This window comes from Melanostigma gelatinosum (assembly GCF_949748355.1).
Source record: "Melanostigma gelatinosum genome assembly, chromosome: 10".
In the NCBI taxonomy this organism is placed as follows: domain Eukaryota; kingdom Metazoa; phylum Chordata; class Actinopteri; order Perciformes; family Zoarcidae; genus Melanostigma; species Melanostigma gelatinosum.
The window spans coordinates 13,417,119-13,443,212 of record NC_136643.1 but is presented as its reverse complement, the minus strand read 5'-3'; the positions used below and the strand labels follow the sequence as shown (position 1 = coordinate 13,443,212).

The 26,094-nt window shown below is 40.3% G+C and overlaps 1 protein-coding gene across 1 annotated transcript in view; it reads right to left on the bottom strand.

The window, feature by feature from the left end:
• Positions 1–12,250: 12,250 nt before the first annotated feature.
• The window catches only part of nalf1b (NALCN channel auxiliary factor 1b), a gene marked incomplete at both ends in the record, with an annotated part of 70,889 nt that continues 57,045 nt past the window's right edge, over positions 12,251–26,094 (bottom strand). Inside the window, 2 exons of the mRNA XM_079276526.1 lie at positions 12,251–12,552; positions 15,358–15,529. Of these exons, the coding sequence (XP_079132652.1) occupies positions 12,251–12,552; positions 15,358–15,529 (474 nt within the window). The remainder of the gene's footprint in view (positions 12,553–15,357; positions 15,530–26,094) is intronic.

Below are 26,094 nucleotides of genomic sequence, written 5' to 3'. Positions count from 1 at the left end.
GGGGTGGATGGTTATGCTGAAAGGAAGTCATAGACAAATGAATGATAAACGTATATGACTGAGCAGCCATTACTTTCAGGACGATTGTTTCATTTGATGGTTACCAACGCTCTTGGTGTGTTATTTACAATATGCGTTTCATTGTTTGAACCATTTCCACTGAGGCCACAGTCACTGATTACTTCTGAGCCAGCCGTCCCTTTGGTGTGTCGCTGGGCAGACACACTGTATAGCCTGCACGCCTAATGAACACCTGCATATATTTAGAGCTCTCTGCTATTCAGAATCACATCTACTGCGTATGATAAAAGATGCTTAACATCAAGTTTCTTACTTATTATTATTAGGTAGTTCGAGAATTAAATACAAACTAGGAAGTCAAGCATGGTTGGAAGCGTTGGACGCAAAAAGACACTGCAGTGACTGCAGCACAGTTGATTATATATGATTTACCGCTCTGGAGCATTATTACAGCAACGATCATCCTTTTTTCCCCTCCATTTCAATAACTGAAATGGTTGCGACATTTTGCTCTTGACGTCAAGGTATTCAAACTTCAATTACCAGAGCCTCGGAATAATTTCCCATCCGGACGTTTTTCAGAGCTCTTATATGATTGCTAGTTGTGAATAGCTAATCATATGGCCCTGTTTTCGAAACAATTTTTCAATTAAACTGAAGCAGTTTCATGGAATTCATCCATCATTCATTTTATTATTAACAGCTGCACGTTTCCTGCCGACATGGCAAACGTTTTCCAAAGACAATGTCGCTTGGATACCCATCCATATATTGGGGGCTGGGCCTTTAGGAACCAGCTTACAAGTTGTCAAGATCACAACCGTTAGCAGTGTTGTATCTTGATTTAAACAAACAAAAAATAACAAATGTGCATTCATATTATTCTGCACGGCGGACACAACATTACGCAAGGCTCACCGTAATAGCCTCTAGCCTATTTATTGGAGACCTAGTCAGCCCATCATCAGACAGTCAGCTGATGTCTGTGGCAGATGGCATTAGAAACAGATGCTATCAGTGGGTCTAATAACTGATGCTCTATGTGACCTGCGTATGCATGTGCATGCGGTAATGCGCGCATACATGTGTGCGTGTAGGAGAGATAGAAACAGTTGAGTATGTGTGTCAGTGAATTTAATCCCTCGACTCCAATTAAGACAACTAAAAACTGCTTATTACTTTGGCATGGCGATGTGTGTCTGCTCACATGCATGTGTGTGTGTGTGTGCGTGTGTATGGGATTAGACAATAAAACTAGCCATCCAGCAGTAGAGAGCTAGACAGACGACAATGCTTTACCCCATTACCCACTAACTTGTAAATCTTTTGTCCGTCCCATCTGTGTGGCCCGTGACCTCGTCGGTGACTGTGCAAGGCGTGCACACTGGCTTAGCTCTAACACTTAATTACAAAATTAACTGCAGCTGTATGTCAATGTTAAAACGTCTTGTTCATTGATGAGCACTTTAGCAAGGAAAAGTAAAGAGACACTTCAAAGAGCACCACAGAATGTGATTCAGTGGTCTTGCTCTGTGGGTTCATATGGCCCTGTTGTCAACCGTGTGTCAAATAAAGTGTTTATGTTTACTGTGTGTGTGAAGGTTTTTTGGGATGGATGGTTATGCTGAAAGGAAGTCATAGACAAATGAATGATAAACGTATATGACTGAGCAGCCATTATTTTCAGGACGATTGTTTCATTTGATGGTTTTTTCACATGTTGATGCATTTGTAAGAACAAAGTAAGACAGCGAGAGATTTAGGTGGAGCTATAACATCTCAGCAATTGGACGGAGCTTTGAGGATCCTAAATCTCAGGAGGCACACAGTCTTATGAGTGCAATGTCTGTACTATTGGTTGAAACTGAAACTGTTCATTCTCAGATGTATTAAATATCTGTCGCTGTCCATCCATCCATCCGATCGCTCATCCATTTCTGAGACCTAATCTTACTTCACAGTTGCAGCGCATAGAAACAGGGTGAGATAAACATATGATGATTTGCATGTCATTTCGTAAATATGTGGGTTACAGGGAGACATTTCATTTGTGCAAGTTGGTGCACAACCCTCATTTTGATATTTACAGGAAAATGTGTGTTGAGAGAAGGCACACACATACTGCGTCCGTACCCCTGAGTTACACTACACCCACATGTAGGATGAATGTCCTAGCTATTCATCAGATTCCTCAAATGACATGTTGCCTTATTAATCATGCCACTGACTATCATTGACTTTATGCAATCCTTTGATAATCCCATCATATTAACTGAACGGACTCAGTTATGAAACATATTTCCAGCCCTTAGACCAGTTGTTGCCTGATGATAAATAGGACAGGACTGTAGGCTCTTTATGATGGGGTTTTCCAGATGTGGCAGATGTGAGAAGAAGGAGAATTTGCACATAGGCACAAATGCAACAGATACAATGCAAGGCACCTTTTGCTTTCCAATTTTTTGCCAAGCTTTGTTTGCACATCCTGGATCTCTGTAATGCACGGACGTACAATTGATCAGTAAGATGGGTAAATAAGCATATTTACCAATATAATGTTGTGCGTCATAATATTTGTCACACAGCAACAGTAATTATGCTAAAAAAGAACTATGAGTGGATTTGTTCTATAAATGTCTTTCCTGTCCTTGCTGTTTACCACATGATTTATTTCTGACTGAGCCAAAAAATGCCGTGTGGACTTGGTCTCTCCTTATTTCTTTGCCACTAGTACCATGAATTTGGAGGCACCGTAAACGTTTCGATGTGACCGTAGGGTCGAGAAGAAGACACATAAGATCAAAGAACAAGTTTAAACTCCATGTGTGGGACTGAGAATCATCTAAATGCATATCTGTCATCTTACTTTATTATGTAATACATAGAAACAATGGACTGGAGAGGTTTATACATTTAGCTGCCAGTGTTGGTTTCCCTCTCCTGCTTTCGTCAAATCCAGGGAGACCTACAGATGATGCACCTCATCAGTAACCGTGCGCAATTGGGCTTGTCTGGCTGCGACTGACACTTGCCACAATGCCAATCATACTGTCGTAAGCAGCAACTCTGCTCATCTAATCAACTAAGCATCTGTTTATTTATGCCTCATCCATTAAGTTCTTCACAGTGACCGAAGCGGATGGTGGTGGGTCAGAAACAGTGGAGAACAATCAATCGCCTCATTTTCTTTCCCCATGTCAGCAATGATGTGAGTGACACTGCTGTGTCAGATGTGCTTGAATTTCCACTGAGGCAGATCATCTTCTTAAATCCCCGTAGTCCTAATGTTGCTTTCCTCCCCTCCCTCTTGTTATAAAACCTGAACACACACATTATACACACTCTGCTGCAAATACAAGTGGAAAAAAAGCAGGAGGATGCGCCAGAGACTTGGCATAAAAACTGTTACGAGGGACCGTTACATAAGGACTTCAGAAGCTTTGACTTTGTTGTATTATTAAACCAGGCTCTTCTCAACTCTTCTCACAAGCCTACACAACAAACATATAGCAACACCTCCACGAGAGACAAAGTAAAACGAGTGAAAGAGTGATTTGAAGCTTGTGTAAAAATATTTATAAATTCCTGTTTTTCCCTCACATTTACAAAGCGCCCAGCAGAACTGACAAATTGCTGTTCCGAAGGATTAGCTGACAACCAATCGGCAGCACGAAGGTTCGTGGAAAAAGGGGGGAAAAAACATAACAGTTCAGCCAAGCTCAGCTCAGCTTTGATTTAAGGATTGTTTGGGATTCAAATCCTAAAAACACACACCCACATATATATATATATATATATATATATATATATATATATATATATATATATATATATATATATATATATATATATATATATATATATATATATATATGTGTATATATATGTGTACATATATATGTGTATATATATAGGATTTCATTCCGCATAACCTTTTTTTGGTTTTATAGGGCCATGTTGACAGTAAAAGACATTCACCACTTTAATAACTGCGACCAATCTAAATCTCTGAGGGATGTTACATATACTTTAATGCTTGCATGCTGACCTCTGTTGGTGGGTATATGCCAGCACAGAGTTGACCAACTGCATTCAAGTTCTTCTGACATGAAATCAACCCATTTTTAAAGTATAAATATCTAATAGGATCGCTGTTAATTTCAAAATCAGCATCCGACCTATAACCCCTTATTCTACTGTTACTAGTCTATCAGTACTGCATGCCAATATGCTTGTAAAACAGCCTTTCATTCGCACACTCACAGTATGTGGTCTGATTGGCGGGCTAGTTGAGGATTAGACAGATGAGCTCATCCCCCAAAACAAGCTGAAATAGAAATGAGGGCTGTAATCCGAAGTGGAAGGGCTACTGCACAGAGTGGAATATATGCAATTTGGTATTGTTCCCCTGTTTTATAATCCACCATTACAATAGCACTGAGTTTTGAGCCTATTCCAAATGACAAATAAAGCTCAGGCAGCATCTCACTGACCCACAATAGTTTAATCCTTACAGGGTCACACAGTTAATGGGTCAACAAAACAAAGTCTGGCTTGAAACATTATCATGCAAACTCAGTGACTCACTCCGTAATACCAGCGATGCTCGATAAACAGCTGAATGAATGATGCGTAAATAAATAAAGAGTGTGGTGAATATTTAATGTAGTAATAGTTGCCCACTGGATATTGTATAAACGAATCCCTCTGCTGATGCACCGAGTTTAGCACAAAATTGAGTCAATAAATGCCCATATAGCATATTCATTCATGATCCCTGTGGTTACGCTGTCTACATTTTTTTTCATGGTCTATTTTTGTACTCACATGCCTTCTAATATGCTGACACCGCCATGTCGTGGTTTCAATTGGAACTGCATGCTGTGTTTGCACTACAGCCTTTCTCTTATGGATACAAGAGATGTAGAATGTGGGGGATTTGTTAAGGAGCTTATGGAACATTACAATGAACAGAAGCTTAAAATATGATCATTGAGTGATTGGGAGTTTTGTTTGGCCTTCTAAGTGGGATTTCTTTCAATGTCTGCTGTGGAGGGATGTTTCTAAAGTCTGTGAAAATATCATAGTTATGTCATCACTGTTACCTCAGCTTGTGCTTTGAGACTTCACATTTATGACAGAAAGCCTGCATTAGAAACAGAGTTCATGGAGTCTGACCGGAACTGACATGGACACTTACCAGACATTGTGTGTCCAAAGAGGAAATGCTATAGAGGTGCATTATACAGCATCCAGCCAGGGTTTTTGAAGTTTGAAAAAGACTAGCGTTTATTCAATTTTTTCATTTGAATTAGAATTTTTACAATTTAGATTAAATAATTTATTGGTTTTAAAAGCTGCGTTGTGTGAATCACTTTGTCACTTAAGTTTTAAAAAGTGCTCTCATTATTATTATTATTATTAGTAGTAGTAGTATTTGAACTATTATTAAAGTCAAGATATTACAGCCTCTGAAACACCAATTTTACCACCAAGACTAAAACCAAATTGTGATGTCAAAAATGAAATGAAATGTTATTCATATCATACCTTTAATTTGACTTGAATTTAAATGGTTTAATTATTCAACAGTGAAACATGTTTTTTTCCTAATGTCAGAGTTAAATACTGACAGGTGGGTGGTTTTTATAAAATATTTAATTTTTAATTTTTTTCTGAACTTTTTGTCCCTGGGCAGCTGACAATCACCTTGTTGAACATGACATCACTGTTGCACCAGCAGAGAGCATTGTTCGGGATCATTAGCTGTAGACAATGTCATAAGATTGCTCTCTGTGTCATCATCACAGGTTGTTCAGAGGTTGTGGAAATTGCTGATTCAGACACTCTTTTATATGTTAACCAACATTGTGAGGCTTGTGTAAAATCATTGCTCCAGGTCTGCATTTCTATCTATGTTTTTACTGTGTATTTTACTGTATATTGTGCCTTTGTTAATATGTTTTGTGTTGATCTTGTAAATGATTGGCCCTGTATGGTCACCGTTAAATGTGTATTATAATATGTCATTCTGGTTTAATAAAGCTTACTTTTACTTACTTTTATAGTTTTGGCCATCAGTTTTATTGATTATGATAAAATTTTACTCAACAAAGTAGCTGCTGAGATCAGGCAACATGTCAACATCGCTACAATGAAATCCAATGGCAAAAAAAACTAGAGGTCCTAAGTTGTGAGGGGGGGGGGGCACGATAGCGTCATTGCTGACACCTGCCAGTTAGCTAGGGTAGGTGTCAGCAACAGACACTCATCCTCTCATACACACACACACACGCACACACACACACACACACACACACACACACACACACACACACACACACACATCTTCAAGGTAAAAAAGTCCACCCTTCCATTATTAGTTTATGAAAGCCTGTTACATAAAAATACAAAAACATTTCACATTATACAAAAACACAACAGAGGAACAGATTATATGTCTGTATTTATTTTCATCAGAACACAATTTTAATCATTGTAGCATTAGTTTTCATACTTTTCAAAAAGATCATGACTTGTGAGACTGTTTTATAAATCATTTCATCAAAGTTGTTTGTAAAAAAATGAAAGAAGTTACTTGAACTAAAGCATCTATAATATTACAATATACTGGTAGTATAATAGTAATCATAATAATCATAATCGCAATGATACTTCTATATGACTTTGAACCTTTTTCATTTCTATAATCATAAATCTTTCTCTGTCACACACACAGAACCTCAACCTTTCACAATAAAGTTGCGAAGCTGAGGACGAGTCTATTGGTTAAACCTCACCACATTCTCTTTTAACATCAATGATTTCAGGCGCTCGAAAATAAAATTAAAATAATTAGAAGAAGAAGAAGAAGAAAGTAACAGCATGACATCAACTTAAAATACACAAGGAAACCTGGACGCAAAGACATACATTGTTCAGCATACTAACGTATTTACAACCAAAAAAAGGAATGGGCTTCTGCATAGATCCACAGGATAGAGAACGGAACTATTGTGACAACAGAGAGAGGCTGAGAGGGAGTGAAAGAGGGAACTATCTGTGTGCATACCATTTGGTGGTGGGTGCACTGGGGGTGAGGGGCAAGAGGCATATATAGTCTATAAGTGCAGGGGGAAAAAACATTAAATTAGCTGTTGGTGTGTTATTGAATGTGACAGACCACTGTAGGGGGTCTAGCCTGAATCTATAGGACCCTACACAATTTATTCTCAGTATGATGCAGTATAAAGTGACACACCAAAACACTTAAAAAATGGAATTATCAAAGCAGAGTACCGTAACCTGTTGTGTGCATGCCTGCATTACCAACAAAAGTCAAATCAGAGATTTACATCGGTCCAATCTAATTCTGTTATATTCTGGAAGAGAAACCTGGCACACGAGGTGCATTCTTGGTCTTAACATGTCTGCAGCGGCATGAAGGACGACACATATGCACAGCATTCGCACCCATGCAACCACAGTGAGGATGCATGTCTGCATGTGGAGCAGACATGTTTTTTTCTTTTGTGCATGTCGAACAGTTGGTTTGTGATGGCTGTTACATCACAGCATGAATTGCTGACATGGTAGGCAAAATGAAATCACATGTATGACTTGAAGAGATCCCCGAGGCCAACGTGTGTTCATGGTGAGGGCTGTGTGAGGCTTATGGGATGGAACCTGTATGTTGCTGACTTTGCACATTTCTCCGACACTGACAGACCCTGTTTTCCTCCTGTTGCCCATTACGTCTGAAATCTCATGAGAAGCAGCGTGTCATATCAGATTTTTATTGGGTTTATTTTACTCAATACAAGGTATGCTTTGGCACCAGTTCCGGGTCGTTGTCCACTTCATTCTCCCTGACCGTCTGTGCACCATCTCATTCTTAGACAAGGCTTGAGGGAATATTCTATCAGGCATGTGCCAGAAAAAAAATAGCTCTACCCCTACCCGAGTCTGTTTTTGGGTCTTGGGGCAATGACAGTTATTACACATTGTACAGTACAATGGTTTCATTCTACAGTCCATGCAGCGTTAGGGCTGCAGTGAATAATGAGAAAACTAATGTAGCAGGTCCCTGTGGGTCTAAAAACAGTGGTTTGCCACACCTGTCCTGCAGGCCCCAAGGTCGTAGCAACGCTAATGAGCTCTCCAGAGAACACAGCAGTTAGCAACAGACACACACACACGCACACACACACACACGCGTACTCATCTGCACACTTTTACTCACAGGCCCATCACTTTCTCCTCCAGAGTTCAGCCTTCCTGACTCATCTGTATATGACAGTCCTTGTGTGATAGGTCTTCAGCAGCAGTCGCAATATAAAAGAATATAAATATCTCCATCTACTGGCGGCCAATAGAATAGCAGCATTTTTCTATCACTGACTGCGGTCATCCAAGATGGGCATGGGTATACTGTGCTGAATGACAATGAGTAGTTATGTATTTCATGCAAGCAGGGATGGTCATGTCTAGAGTGGGGCAGGTACCAAACAGAATATGTGTAAAAATAAGCCAATATACTGGTTATATAGACATGGTGTGAATAAAGATGAATTTTAAATCCTCATATAAGCTGTATAATAAAATTCTTGACATCAGATATCTTATTGGACATCTCATTTAAGTAATCAACATACTTGAGAGTGGGAAAAAAAAAATGCATTCAACAACATCTGTTCATCTTCGAATACCTGATCTCACAGCCGTGTTCATCGAATAGACAAAAGACAACGAAGAAACCAAAGAAGAAGTCAGCCCTTAAGGTCACACCATTCCTTTCTGTTCACACGCTGGTCAACATGTATAGAATAAACATAAGTGTCAGCTGACTTGGACGATTATCAGGTTATGCCGTTAGTGCTTACACAAACAGTGACATGCTCCTCTCTCTGGATGTGTTTCTGTTACTGCTCTCCAGCAACTGCCGGTGGAATGCCTCCGTACTGCAGGTGTCTGAGTTTAGAAAAGAAACAGGAAATGAGCCATGTTTTTACCCTTAATTGTCGGCTAACAATTTGGATGTGCATGTTGTTAAGTGTGTCTGACTGTGTTGATGATAATGTTTGTACTGTATATCTTAATAAGCCCTTTACTTAATGAGACATTAGTTTGATGTTTTGAGGAGAAAAGTGCAAGACAGGGGGGCATGCTACAGGAGCTGATTTGGGATCAGAAGTGGAGTGCGGAGTGGGACAATTAACAAAAGAGGCGGTCATAACCTTGCAGAAGGCCTCCACATGCAGTTCATGAAAATTGATTACACGTTTTGATTCAACAGAAACAAAATTGAACAAATTGCCTCTGTGTTGGTGATATGTAGAGTGTCATTCTATGCGTACTGTACGGCCAGGGAGCAGGGTAACGGCGTAATATACCGATTGGTGGACAGGGGATTTTCCTTCACGCTACTGCAAGTAGCACGCTAACTTACCTAGTGATACTTAAAGTCCTTAAAAGTCCTTAAAGGTAACATCCAGTCATCATGTTTCCTGTGGATAAAAAGGCCTGAGGTTTAAATGACTCGACTGATAAAGACGTCAGTATTGGTTGAGGCGCTAACTGTAATTCTTTTTTTTTTCAAGAAGTAATGACGGATTAAATGATTCATAACTAAGGTCCTTGAGGCAGAGGAGACTAAGGAACCTTGCGGACATTATTTTGACTGGATAGTACCTTTAAAATCTAAAAGAACAAAATCGTATTCATCTGGAACAAAAATAACATATATTGATCCAGTGCAATAATCCTGATGTCAGTTAACTTTGCTGAGCATTGTTGCTAAAATGTGAACACACTCGGAATAGGGTTTCGGTAAAATGCCTGAAATATCATCTTTGGTTAAGACAAGCTTAACACGGTTTCATGTTTTGTTCTATGAGATAAAATAATCCTATCTGTGCTTTCTGTAACTTCCTGTGCAGTGATCAACAAAGTTGCTAATATCTGACGAACTCTTTAAGAACTGAGCAACAGAAGACCTATTGCAAAATGTTCATGCTACTGCCTGGCTTTTTAAAGCTGATTCCAGGTGTAATAGTTATTAAAAGGCAATTAACCAAAAATTACCAGCACCAACAAAAGATTTGCTGACCCTTTCAAAACCTGATGCTTGAGTTTAGCATCTATGAAGCACAACAGTTCACACATGATATGCAGCCTTGTCAGTCAATCCAGATGGCAGGTCGAATTATTTGTATCTTAAACTTTTTAATCATTGTTATTATAATATATTATGTATAATTATTTTTGATAAGATGTTGTTCATTTGGCTCAGCCCTAAGGTAGGGTTTGTCTGAAACTAAAATTGTCATTCTGGTTTAATACCGCTTAGGTCTTACTTTTATAGTTTTGGCCATCAGTTTTATTGATTATGATAAGATGGTTTCATCTGGACCCTGGTCCTTCCTCCTGCCATGGCCCTGCTGACTCCAACTGCTAATATCACTTTTATTATTACTCACATTCCTATTTCATATTACCGATATCATCAATGCACATTATTGACCTGCTTCTTCACCAGAGTCTCTGTGCTTTCTCGCCTCACAGGTTCCTGTGTATCCGGGTTTACCTGGACCAGGTGTTGCCTCCTGTCGTGGTTGTGTCATACATTGCATGTGCTGTAATTACATTGAATGTGTTGTAATTCACTGTCCTGTTCTACACATGACATCATTGCACATCTGTCCATCCTGGGAGAGGGATCCCTCCTCTATTGCTCTCCCACAGGTTTCTTCCTCTTTCCTCCCCGTTAAAGGGGTTTTTTTGGGGAGTTTTTCCTGTTCTGATGTGAGGGTCCCGGGACAAGAGGATGTCACATGTGTACATATTGTAAAGCCCTCTGAGGCAAATTTGTAATTTGTAATTTTGGGCTATAGAAAAATAAATTGAATTGAATTGAATTGAATAACATTTTACTCAAAGTAGCTGCTGAGATCAGGCAACATGTCAACTTCGCTACAATGAAATCCAATGGCAAAACAAATCAAGCGGTTAGATGACATATATTAAATATGTTTTATAAACTAACTTTCATTTTAGCCATCCAGGTTATCTAAATCATTGTGTTCGGTGTTAAAACTGAAAGTGAGTATACCCAAAATGTTTATAATAATCCTTCATTGCACAGGAAAACTATCAGCCGTTATTGTATCTGCTATATAAGTTTAAACTGGTGAGTGCAGTGCCTTGATAGGAATCAGGGTCAAAACTATGAAAAGAGGTCCTAAGTTGAAATAAAATTGAGATACCAGTGTTGGTGATATCGGAGGAATGCTTCCTGTTTGTTCCTATTGTGTTTCACAGTTTAGCTGTAAGCTTGTTATTGATGCTAATTCCAGAAAAGTTTTGATCCTTTTAAAACAGTGTTAATAGATTATCTCACAAAACAAGGTGTTGGAAAAACCATAATCCTGTGTTAAACACAGTGCTTGTTACGGATATCAGAACCACATTTAAAACCCAGTGGAGTTTTAACAGGAGTGTGGACAACATGGCAGAGCTAAGTGACATCTGGGGGGGGGGGGGGGGGGGTCCATAAAAACGTCATTGCTCCACCTGCCGGTTAGCTAGACTGTTAGCGTATGTGTCAGCGACAGACACTCATCCTCTCACACACACACACACATGTGTGTAAAGACACGCATACAAGCACACACCCACGCATTCTCGCACACATACAGTAGATCTAGAAACACAAACCATCGCACACACACACGCACACACACAGACTTGCAGCTAATTGTTTTTACACATTATCCGTCTTATTCAGAGAACACATTTTCTTCCTGTATGAGAGAACCAGAAACAAACACAAAGGATGAACATTAGAAAGAGAATATGATTGTGTGATTCCATAGTCAGCCAGTGCAACAGAAACCATTAATTGGAACACTGTAAAAAAGCGTAGTGAGAGAAAATCAGCCATGGGGAAGCCGACCTTCCCACTCAACAAAGGCCGTGGCATTGTCCCCTTTCTATCTAAGCGACTGGTTGAGGCCCTTAGTATGTCTGTTCACTTATTTATTCGTTTTGATTGATTTCTGTGTCTTTCGTCTCAAAGCGTCCCACATTTTCCATGTATGCGCAGCAGAATGTCCACAGGCACACGGCTCCTCCCGCCGTTCGCAAAAACTGCGGCTGTATTATTCCACATCGGTTGCCATGGTGAGGGAATCCCCCGCCCCAACAACCTCACCTCCTCCTGGCAGCTCGGTCACTCCTCGCTGGCAGGGCTCTCCTCCAGAGGCGTGATGGAGGGGAGGCCCAGTCCTGTTGCATTGTGGGATGCAGTGAGGCTGGCAACAGTGTGTAGGAGGACGAGGACCAGCAGGCAGAGTTTGAGCCGGCTGTTACACAGTCTGCAGGCTGCCGAGGAGCTGAGGGAGGTACGGTGCTGGCACGGCGGGTGAGTTCTTTTCAGGGTCCCCCGGGAACGGTTGTCCACTTTCAAGTCCCACCGCACGTCACAGCACTCTGCATCTGGGTCAACACCTGATGGATAGTCCTCCAGCAGCCCTGGGGGTTGTTTCGGGGGAAGGGTGGTGGTAGAGATAAAAACAGATAAAAACAGTCAGCTGACACGTTGTCTTAAAGATGCTGCCATGTAGCAGGTTTCATAAATCCTGTACTTGCTTTCTGTCACAAAAAGAGCATTGCTGCTTCTCCAATGTTCCCCACAAGCACTGCTTTGAGAACCAAAAGACATTAAAGACAATAACAACAATGGACCTCAGTAAGAATACATTCCTGTGAACTAGGAAACACAAGCAAATGGAAATCTTTGCTCTGCACATCCGTCTGTAGCGTCTCTTAGAAACTTATTTTGTTTTAACTCAGTTCTGTTTGGTTCTGTTTGATTGTCAGTGCTTCTTAATTTGCTTGTGTTTTAGATATTTGCAGTTGCAAGCTGAAACAATGATTCGAGTAATTAACTGACAGAAAATGAATAGAATAGAATCGATTGTTAATCAATCATCACTTTATAGTGACAGCTAAAACAAGCCATGTGAATATCCGTCATCTTGGGCTTTGGAAATGATTCAAATATTCTGACATGTTAAAGACAAAATGATTCATTGATTCGTCTTTATTGACAATAATTGTTAGATACAGGCCTTTTGCGATGCTCTAAAGTTTTTAAATATGCGATATGAGATTATTTTGAAATGGTGATCAAATGTTTTCTTGTTTGCGTTTCGTTCATTTCATGTGTGGTCTTAAGCTGCAGTGCAGTGATCCATCTCACAACCAGGTTGTATTGAATGTGTGATTTCTCTATTCTACATGCTGCTGCACCCCTAAAGTCTATTTTCTATTCTGCTCAGGAACATTATTGTCATTACTGTAGTCTTACCTTTACAACTAGGCCTACAGGTACACGATAGAAGTATTTTTGATGTTTGAATTTTGCATTAAGATTGTCAAAAAATATACCGTATTTTGTGCTTTACTGACGCTATAAGCAAAGGGTGTTTGTCACAGCCTGTGTGCACGCTGTGAAGAGTGAACTTTGAATAAGTGTGTGCCCACTCAGCACAGTTTGACTAGCAACAGCTTAACCGTGACAAGAGGAACCATGTAATTACAGCAAGATTGTGACAATCATCTGCATTTAGAGCGACTGTGTTTGCAGGGTTTTCGACTATATACGCACATACACAGATGCAGAGGTGAAAGACACAACCTGCAAGTGCTCTTTTCATCTCACTTATTTATTTTTTACCCAAATACTCGATTAGTCTCACCCAGTGCATCACGGCATAATGAACATGGAGATGCCACATGGTAAGAGCTTACTACTGCATTAAAGGTTTGGTGATATTCTACATTTTCTGTTTTGTCAGCAAACCCCATGAAAAGGTAAATTGATCCAACGAACTAAATATTATCTGAAGTCAGTCAAAGACTGATAGCTTATTCTTATGAGCTATAGATCTCCATGATTGTCCTAAAACTATTTTTTTTAAAGTCACACCGTACGATGAACGTCAGCACTGTAGTTTATTTTGACTCAATCCCACACACACTACCTTCTTGCTATACATTTCACTACACAGCAGATTTGTATTTATCTACAGCTGAAAATAGTCCCAGACAAATGTACTAATACCTCCAGTTTGAGTAAAATGAGCCTTTTCTTCTTTTTATCTTGAATAATGTACAGCATGACCCACTTTTTAAGATTCCGTCTGATGACAGGAATGGGCTTTGAGCTGAGAGCCACAGACAGGCTGGCGACATCAGACACTCTTTAGAGATGGACCAACACAATGTTGATTTGGGTTTCTTGTAGTTAATAAGAACACAAATATAGATTTTTTATATATATAGCCTTATCCTTCAATTTCAAAGAGTCACAAATTCAGTCTTGTTTGTTATTCTTCATAAACAAATGAATCAGTTTAAATGATCAAAAGAAAAGGGTACACAAATAAGAAACACATGCACTACTTTTATTCCATCCGCCCTACTGTACATGAACGTAACCTGATGTTCGACATGAGCACCAGAGGGCAGCATCAACATGTGATGTCAGTGTGTGCCTTTCTATTCATCATGTTGAGGGGACAGAAATCTGCACACAGAGTAACACTGCGCACCCACTCACTCATCTTCCATGTATGTGGAGACAAAAACCTGGTCTTGACAAGGTTAAGCATGAATTAGAATTCTGATGTGTGCGTGTGTGTGTGTGTGTGTGTGTGTGTGTGTGTGTGTGTGTGTGTGTGCGTGTGTGTGTGTGTGTGTGTTTTTATGGCTGGAGATAAGCACATTCACTAACGCTGACCCACAGAGTGCTATTAGCTGTTCAGTACAGACAGAGCATGCAGACTTATTGCCACAGTCCACCATTGTACGGATGCCTCTTGGTGCTGTGAGTAATTGGCAGAATTTGTTGTTATGGTGTATCACCCTGTTAGTCTGGTGATTAAAAAGAAGATCCTGCAGCTGTAAAGTCAAGTGTGTGACCATCAGAGTTGCATTGAACAGGACACTACGCTTGCTGTGTCCTCGCTATTTACTCTTGTACAATGAGACACTCAGGCCAAAAGCATGATGTACTGTGCACCCGGTGAAAGCAACTTGTTACTCATAGCTGCCAATCCCAGATTTGGGGAACTACTGTTCTTTCATCCCTCAAATACCGTAGTCAACAAAGTACTTTTCTCCAGCTGCTCGGTTGAGTTGTTTGGTACACTGGGCAGCTGTATGCACATTACTGATGCCAATCTTTAAAATAAGGTTCAAAGAAAACAAGCACAGGGGCTAAAAACAAACAGAAAAAGGCACGAACTGTAGGATGTTTTTTTTTGTTTGTACCTGTACATATAAAACTGGGGCTGCCTCCATGAATGAGATCATCATTGTCGGGCAGGACGAAGGGGCACCGCTGCTGCACCTCCAGGCAGTACTGACCACAGGGGATTCGCTTACTGCAGTGCATTTGGGTGGTCTGGAAGTACTGAGAACACAGCCAGGGCTTATAAACCATCTAGGACAGAGAGACAGAGAGGTGAGGGCAGGGGAGGGAGAGAAGACGGGTGGAGGGGGTGCAGAGAGAGGAAATCAATGAGTTAGGGAGGGTTGCACTGGATGAAACGCATACACACATGCAGACTCGCACATGAACGCGCATCATCGACGACCTCTGATTCACACTGAGCAGATATCCTGGTGATCCTGATATCCACTGTTTAATGAATGTGGCTGCTGCTGGGCAGTCATCACTTTGTCAGTCAACATACAGTATTACCCAACCTCCTCTTAAGAACAACTGAGCGTCAGTGTGTAGCCTACTGCGGATGCATTGCTCAGTTTTCAGAAGGATGACCTCAGATACACAGATGTTTCATGAAATAATTCCTGATTGAAATGTAATGCACCAGAGGACCTGCAAGTCAAATCACAATGTATACTGTAATTCTAAAGTAAACATATTAGTACCCTCACTACTGTTATCACTCTCAGATCAATGCAGGGACTATCATTAGACAATAATAGTTTACTGTTGCTAAACTGTTTTGCTGAAACTATTCAGGATTTGTTTGTGTAAAATGAAAACCAAACAAAAGTTGTCCACATGAAAACTGAGCGAACTTCACTGAAAGAGACCATGAGATTCGTTGTGGATGAAAGATTCGAAAGAAGCTCGTCGTAGGTGGGCCTTCAAGGATCTAAACACGGAATTGGATGACCTATCGCTACCAAATAGACAGCTCTTTTAATGCAATAGCAAAAGTAGACAACAATCTAAGTTATTACCGGTATCTGATGCAAACACAGCAGGATATATATATATATATATATATATAGCTTTTATTTCGAATTATCATCAGTTCACTAACATTGAATAACACAAACACTGGTGTTGTGTTACAACAATTGGCTTATTGTGTATGTCAGATCAGCTCAAATGTACAGCTCATGGTTAAAACAGGGCCTTCATCATGTAATGTTGGAGTTTGTTTGTTTAAATTTTCTCACCCATTTTCTCAACTCTACAAGTGCACAAGTGGGGACAAATCATTTAATTAGCACTTAATTTGTCTCCTCTCATTTAATAAGCTCGTTGGCTCATGCGGTATAATCTCCTGCAGTAATTTGCTGGTATTTCCTGTGAAAAACTCCAGAGACTGTGAGGCAAACTAGCACCTGCTATGAGCTAACCATCGCGCCTTAAAACAGTGCACCGGACCATATATCATGTCATTCCTCCGTAGATACTTAATGTGCAGGTTGTGGTTGTGCGCCAGAAAGAAAAGAAGAGAGCAAGATCGAATGTGTATGTTGATATTTGTATAATAGCAATGTAGGGCTCATCTGGATGACACACATATTTACAAAAAAATCCCTGAACATGTTAAAGAGGAAATATACACATGGGCAACAACGTGTAATTATTTTTGGCAAAAACATACTAATCAAACATGTAAGTAGACAAGTGACAAAAAAAAGACTTAATGGATGGGCAGTATAGCACGTAGATGTTTTTCAATCCGAGCAAGATGTACGTAATGTAATAGAGAGGAGAGTTTGAGAAAAAGTATTGATGGTACAGAATGAATAAATTCAATCCTAAAGGGTGAATAACAGACATGGCAGGCTATGCTTTGGGATGTCAGAGCTAGTGTTGATGGTGGACTTCATCAAACTTCATTTGTGGGCTTAATATTAAAACAGGTGCTCACATTTCCTTTTGCATAATGTGGCACAGTTAAAGCCCTCTCACACACTTGACTGCTCAGTAATATTGCATTAGTAATCTCATTTCGTGTCATTTTACAAATATTTCTGCATGTAAATAGGAACATTTCAAAGGCAGTGATTCAAACAAGAAAAAAGAAATACAATGTATTTGGAAACTTTTCTTAGAAGTGCTCTTCGATGAGTCGGGGCATATTACTGTAAGTTAAAATGACACGAATAACAAAGAAAAGTTAAACAATTTGCATTATTGTGACAATAATTTACCGAAATATTCTCTGTGCTACTAATGGACACAATCAGATGTCATTTTGTAGCTTCAGAAATGGATCACACAATTAAATCACGATGTAAATATAGCTTGAACATAGTAACTGCTGGGCTGAATCATCTGTCATTTGTAGACATACGTGCATTACGAAACACATGCACATACTGACATTCTGCACACATACTGTACAGTAAATTGCTGTATTGGATTTCCTGTCGAAGATAAGGTTGGTTCCTGGTTGGTTCCACCGCACACACACACACACACACACACACCTACACACACACACACACACACACACACACACACAGCCCTTCTCTCTAATCTAATGCTGCATAAATGTGACAAATGAAAATGTGTCCGCATTACCTAATGTCACATCTTGTACATACAGCATTTGATAAATATTTCTAAATTACTCGTGAGTCGATGTATGTGTGAGAGTACACGGTTGTCTTTTGCATTTTGCTTGTGCAACACATTTTCCACCTCATGTCCTCCTGATCCCGGTGTTTGGACAACTTCTCATCATGTGACTGTCAGCCAAGGGGACACGAAGACAAACCGGGTGAAATTCAGCAACGTATCACATTACACGAACAATGTCACTGCCAATGAGTGTCAAGTCGTGTCTGTTTTTGGCATTTATCACACATTTCCCCTTACTCAGCAGAATCGCAGAAAACAATGTTAAAGTCAATCATTTGCACTGAGGCCCAGACAAAAATGATGAAAAAATCTAAAGCTGAATAATCAACAACATCACAACTGAAGAGATTGTGTTTACACAGCGCCCCCTTAGCTTTGCCTCCGTAGCAGATAAGGTGTCACATTTCCTTCCATCAGAATTCAAGTCAGTGTTGCTTAATGCTTATTTACAAGGAAAAAGAACTACAGTGGGTTAAATCAAGGTGACGCCTAGACCATGTGACAAGAACAAAACAGGGCAGGCGTGTCCTGAGCCTGCCAGTCAGCAGAACTTCTGTGCGAAAAGTGAACAGATGTGGTGTAGATGCCGTGTCTCTTTTTGGCCATTTGCCACACAATCATGTCCTTTTGCGCTGAGTCCAGTTAGTGAAGCCCACTGCTGCTGCTGCATACGAGACCTCACAACCATCAGTCTACTGTAGACCCGTGACGAGTAATTTGTCATCCTGCTGTCACATCTCAGAGTGGGAGAGAGAGAGAGACAGCAAGTGGGAGAGATAGGGAGAGGAGTGTCATGATAGAGATAGTCGTAGGATGGACTCTTTCTCTCATTTATACAATGAGAGTAAAATACTGCTTTCTCCTCAATCACCGACTCAGTAAGTAAGAGGTCAGCCAGCTGGCTCTCGGATTTTAATTCTCCTTTTTCTGTCAACTATCGCCTCCTTGTGCACTTCCCATTCGCTTTTGCTGGCTGAACTCCTGTCATTGCATCATCTTTCCCAATAAGGATGCGAAGTTGACACACTCTCACAATACAGACCTCATGGATTGATTAGCTGTGGTGATTTTAGACATGAAAAACCTACAAGATGTATTTATATTGTATTTATTTATATATGTATTTATAATTCATTACTTCAGTATTTATTCATCAAGGGTTGCCCTCAATAATTTACATCAGTGCAATGTAAATATGTATGGCAAATGATCAACCTGATCTCACAGAATTACATATGATCACAACCTCTTAACAGCGCATAGTCTTGTGGTGGCACGTAATATGTTAAAATGACGTGCCGACTCTACGGAAAGATCTCGTCATCTGCACTCCCGAGGCGCGCTGACTCCATCATCACAACAACAGTCATGTTCACCATTCTTTAAATTTAGGACACAGCACATCAGTGCATCAACATAGTTGCGTTATACTCACTGCTCTGTTGCTCAGAGTTTCTCTTTTTAACAGAACTAGTGTTGTCAAATCACTCGTTATTTACATCACTACTAGCATCACTAGTATCACTACATTCTAGTAGTAATGCATGTCAATGAATAGATATAAAGTAAAAGAATATCCTCATGGAGATAAAGAACAAATGTATTAACTTGCTTGGGATGTAGGTTGAACATTCGTCGTGCCATAGTTGTTCAGAAACAACGGCAAATGCTTCAGTTCAGTTGCAATCTCTTTGCACAATGCAGAGATATCTAGAGGCAGCATGAATGCAAAGAAGACAGTGGAGATCAACAGATGCAGATGTTCAGAACAGAAGTCTAAAGTTGAAAGTGACAACAACAACTTGAGTGAATATTTGTGGTGGTCTGAGTTGTATAAAGAGAGATATCAGGAGATAAATCTGTCTGCTCAGCACAACAGAGTTGGTGCTTGTTGTAACAGCAAACGTCAGTCGGGAAACTTGTTCATTGCTTGTGGCTGAAAGACTAAAAACACTCCTGCGGTCAAAGCAAGCAGAAAGTTTGCTTTTGAAATTTTAAAACGAGACAATTGAAAATATTTAGGTTGCATCACAATCCAATCTGCAGCTCTACAATGGATATCATTTTTCTCTCACAAAAAAGAATGCCTCAATATTTTATAACATCCCCCTCCCCTCCCTGCTCTCCACTGGTTTGCTTGCCTGTTGTTTATCTGCAGAGTTGAGTCTCAGCTGTCCTCTGGATTGGATTATTTCATAACGATTAGGCTAATAAGGTTGTAATTGATGGAAGGCCCTATCCTGCTCTGTGGTATTGGTTTTAAGTGGCCCCGGATGGCCCTGCCTTGTCAGAGCCTCATCTTTAATGTTGTGGTTGTGGCTAAACTGCTGACAGAAGCTGAGGGAGCTGGTAGCAACACACCAGATTACTGCAACTCTTTCCTCTTCAACATGCAGTACAGTACAGTAGCGCTACAGAGAGGCACACACACACAAACGCATGCGGAGTCTCATGAGCCGCCTTGTCAATTACAATGAACACAGCCATTCACTGCTTCGCTGCGTTGAGGCCATCCGCTATTTTTTTATCCTCTTTTCTGCTCTTTTTATTTAAATGATCCTCGGCTTGAATTATGAACCAAGACAAGTGTACAGCACAATAGCCTGGTATTAGCATACTTTTTAAGTTGTGTCAGACTGGGGCATGGAGGAAAAACAACAGAGGGAAATGATGACAAATATGTGAATTCAGGTTAAGCCTCATTGTCTCCGCTTTTTAACTATTTTCACACGAATTTTGTCTCAGAGCACTTAATGATGTTAGATGTCCTGCTGCAAAAAGTAATTTACAGTCAACAAGCACAGTAAAGAATATCTTTGGAGACAGAAAATGCAAATATATTGTATTTACTCTGACTGTGTTATGGAAGTAAAAATAGAGAGAATATTTTTGGAATTGTGATTTTAACAAATGTTTAAATATTCTCAGGAGAGGCATTTCAAAATGTAATTTTGTATTGTTGAAATAAATCAATGGACCCTATGCACTGTATACTGTCTACTGAAGAAAATGCAATTTCCCCAGAAGCACAGATTATCAGTCTGCAAGCTCTTCACGGTGTTGGATGAAATGAGCAGTCCATTCAAGCAGTCACAGAAAGGCAGTCCAACATGTGAGGGGTGAAATAGGGGTCCGACTTTAGTAGGAGCCAGCATGTAAACTATCACTTTAATTCCTACGGCAGCAGTAGCTGCAATGCCCCATGGGAGTTCCAGTACAAGATGGGGGCTGAAGGGTCAAATTGCAAAGGTTGCACACCAAATGTAATCGAAAAAAAACCAGCATCCACATTCACACATGTAAACAAACGAGTGTGCATAACTAAACACGCCGGTAAGTCGATGAATGTAATCAAGCGTGAACTCAAACAGAAGGAAAAAGAACAAACCATGGCTCGTTGCAAGGAAAGTGCATGTATAATAAATTCAATATCATTGCAGAACTACCTTGCTGACTTAGGAGATGCCATTTCATTGGCTGTGATATTCGTATGTGCAATTCCGTGTGTGTGTGTTGATTAGCTTGGGGCACCAGCACCTGGCGAGCATAAAAACAGTGTCAACTGCAGTTATAAAGAGAAAATATAACGTAGCTAATGATCTAAGCAACGAGACCGACAAACAAACAGGCAGGTTTAGCCAAGGTGGTTAGAGGAGCCAATGAGAAAGTAATAGTCAAACAAAAGCACAGGCAAGGCTGCCGGCAGACCGAAGGCCCAAAACAATACATTGATTGGAAGAGAAGTGGTGCAGAAAGCACTCATGCAACTCCTGAGAGGCGCCTATTCAATTACATTCAGGTTATATTTGAATGACTGTGTGGACACATGAGGCCTGGTTTCAAATTATGACCCACCTGCTGTTTGTAGCACAACAGAAACATTCACGCATATAGCAAACACACACACACACACACACACACATGAGACCACAAACGGCTAAAGACCACTTCATATCTTTTAATATGGGCTGCTCATTTGGCAAACAAAAGGCATGTGAATGTAATTGCCATACACCAAGGACTTACATTCTTAAATTGAGTTAAGTTATTAAAAGGAGAATATAGCCAAACAAATAGAGGGACAGGTGGGGACGTGTGCAAAAAAACAGAATAACCTCAGACTTCAGACAGCAAACATGTTTTACTAATATTTGATTGGTTGATTTGGACCTATAAAACATGAAGACGCAGTGTCACTTTTTTGATTGGCTTTTCATAAGCACTGGCTACCGGTCAAACAGCTGACTACTGGGGTACCAAAGCACACGCAAGACGCATGCACACGGTCAAGTTGTGGCTCATTTTGAAGCTCATGTAACCACAGTTCAATAGCAAGTTTACATACATTCGTCAACTAACCACACGATCAAATGGTACATGGACTTCATGGAGGACTGATATGTATAACGTTGCTCTTACTCTACTTTGTGAACGCTCTGTGAATGTTCTGTTAGGAGAATGACGTTCTGAAAGAACATCTCGTGAAAGTTAAGAAATAAACATCCCCCGCAAAACGTTCAGAAAACAACGAGCTCGGTGTGAACGTGAAGAAAACCATAGATATAAAAGAGTGGATACAACATTACCTCATATTTTATGGGATAACCGTCCGCCATTTTACCTGGATATTGTTTACAAGCACCAGCTGCAACTGGTTGACAGCTTTCAATTGCTGTAGCAAAAGGACCAAAGAGACCAGGGAGGCTGGCATCACTTTGCACAAGTCAGTATAGAGTAGATGCGAGATATTTCACATACGGGTCAACTAAAACTACAAAGAGTTAGCGAATTTGGTAACTTTACAATCAAAGTTAAGAAGACATTCGCTACAGGGAGCACATCCATATGAACAAAACATTTGCCCTTAAACTCATTTTGTTGATGAATCGAGGTTATCTGGGTGTAATTCATCGGCTCTGTCACACTGATAATTCATTTGACAAAGATAATTATCAGCAAGATGGACCTACTGTGAGTGAGAGTGGTGAATCAACACCCACTGCAGTCGTACAGCCTGCTGTTAGCTTTACTGGGCCACGCTTGTATGCATGTGCGTGCACCTGCAGCTCAGTTATCAACTCTTTCTGCCTCCGTGGGGTCCCGTTCCTGCATCACAGCCATGCGGACCCGTTTAATACTGTAAGTCATCAAAGCGACAGACAATTGTTCACCGTAACTGCACAATTTCACAGGAAAACCCCTTTCGCTTCGTGGAACTGTTGTCTCTCCTGCTGTTATAAATGACTCCCACCACCCCATCCCACCCACTCCCCCTTGTCTCCCTCTGCAGTGTGTACTGCAGCAGTTGGATGAAAAATGGCCTGGAAGGGGGGCCTACACAAGGTTGCCAGCAGAAAACATAACAGCTCACCATCAGAAACACACTGTGCTGTGTGCTCTCCTTCTAGCTTGGCTGTGCTACGTCTGCTTGCTGTGTTTCTATCTCTTTTACAGGTCAAGCAAGCACACGCAGGCATTTAGAAAAGAGTGAGAGAGAGATGACGGTGGTGTCTTTAAAGGTCTTTACAGTATTGATACTCTATAGTTGTCAGCTTGTTATCAGAGGGCTTTCCTCCCACAGGTTCCACTGACTCAGCAAGGCCAGCCATGTCAGGCCGTGGGGATCGGATCACTCAAAATTGAGTGTGCCAATTTCATCAGTTAATTACCTTTTTGTCTAAAAGGTACCTAAATCAAATGGGCACAGCACCACCATATGTATTTGTGTTCATCCACAAACACTTATTTTAGTGGCTCCCCTCAAATTACCAATCACTTCTTCATAAAAAGAAAACTATTCCATCCATATTTATCTGGTATGAAAGATAAAGTCAGAAAGAAAAGAGGGAGGAATCCTCAAAGTGTGTTGATGAAGTTTATCTCTGCTTCAGTAATTGATACTTTGATTTTGTGAGCAGTTTAAGAGGTAACAGTCAACTCGTTGCTTTCTGTAGAGAACCCAATGATTCCAAGGTCAGTGTCCTAGTTGTGTTACAGTCAGCAAATCCTCCACGCTGCTGCCACTGTGCTCAAGCTCTGCATTTTTAAGATTACATCATACTATTACTTAGGGCTGGGCGATATGGCCTAAAAAAAAAATCTCCGATTTTTTTACAAAAAATCCGATTCACGATTTAAATCGATTTTTTTCCCCCAAAATTTTTTGCAGATGACAGAAGCTGTTGAAAACAATTTTTTCTTTTATTTTGTGATGATTTTCCCAAGTAGGTTGATAAAAATAAAGTGCAAACAAAACCTGAACATTGTAGAAAGGTGCCTGTAGTATACAAAAAGTATTTGGTCACTCTTTTGTTTGCCTGAATCATTTAAATATAAAATTAAATTAAACATAACATTAAATGGCATTAAATAGTAGCCTTCCATTGTAAACAACTGTGCAAATGTAACTTTTTACAGTAAGCTTTTCTAACTGAATACACTGATACAAACACAGCATGAAATAAAATGTATATGACCCTTTAACATTCACATTTTCAAAAGTGCAACATCTGATCTAACATCAACATAACATATTTTGCACAGTAAATAAGTGCATGTAAACAAAATCAAGTGCATTCACAACATAACCAACAGTATTAAACAGTAGTGCATGTTTTTTCTAAATATTTTTTGCCAGGAAGACAAGCCTGTCTACTACCTCTGGCTTCAGGCATGCACGGTGGCATGTAACAATGCCCCCCCCACACACTGAAAAGCCTCTCAGAGGGGGCACTTGTAGCTGGCACAGAGAGGTATTTCTTTGCTAAAGTACTTAGCCTTGGAAAGTTAAGTTGGTGACGCTTCCACCAGTCAAGTGGATCGGTGTCTGGGTCAACCTGCTGGACCACAGGTCAGTTGTTGCGGAGTAGAATGACATCCCCTCCAGCTCCGCAGAGATCCTTTGGCGTGTACTATTGTACAGCCGAGGCAAGGCAACGTCAGAAAAATGTTTACGGCTTGGTAGCACGTACCTGGGGTCCAAAGCTTTGAGACGGTGAATAAACCCCGGCTTTTCCACGGTGTATATGGGCACCATATCTTTTGCGATATACATCGCGACTGCATCCGTGATGGCTTTCCACCGGGCACTCTGGCGGCCAGCAGCTTCACTGCTGGCCGCCATTGTTTTAGTTTGTAAACAATGCGCGCGCACTCTACTACGGGAACCCAACGGGGGGGAGGGGTGGGGGCGATTTTCTCGATTTTCAATAAAACACATCGCCTTAAAGCACACATTCGAATTAATCGATTAAATCGATTTATCGCCCAGCCCTACTATTACTTATAAAAAGTTTCAGAAAAATAGCAATTCTGAAAACATTTTGCCATTTAAAGATATCGTAATAACTGCATTAAGTGTGGCTAACAAAGATTAAATATGGTTTTCTTCTTTCCAGGAAACAGTTTTTATCCTTATTGTCTTTATTCCCACTTATTAAAAGTCACCCGCTGTCACCCTCTCACCTAGTGTCCCAAATCACTCGTTTTATAATGATATGAATTGTATTATGCCCTGAGTGTGAGTACTCTATCTGGATTAAATTCAGTTTCATATAAATGCATACTGTATAAAGCTCTGTCAGCATGAGGCCTGGATGATGCGAGATTCAAAAGCAAATACCTCTATGAACGTCCTTACTGCACATAGAACTACAACCAAACATGCACACACACACACACACACACACACACACACACACACACCCACATACGTGCACAGTCTCTTGTAACACAGCAGAAAATGGGCACTAACTGTTTAATTATCAGATGTGCAGCTACCAGAGGTGAGGAGGTATTGATAATGGAGGTCTTGTCTGGGCAGGTCCAGCAGCAAGCTGTCTGTGAACCCAATACTAGCTGCTAGAGTACATCACACACACACACACACACACACACACACACCACATACCCTGTGTAGAGACCAGCTCTACTGACAATAGATTTGATTCTGAACCTTAATAACTCCAAAACTCTCAGAGAATTGAATGTCATTTTTTCACATTCAAGGTTGAACGCAATTAAATTAAATACTCAAGTGTTACAGCCAATTACCAAAATCGCATGAGTTCACGGTGATTAAATGAAATTGCCAACAAATCATTTTATGATTATATTTGATCAGCCTGACATTTATTTATCAACATGAATTTCAA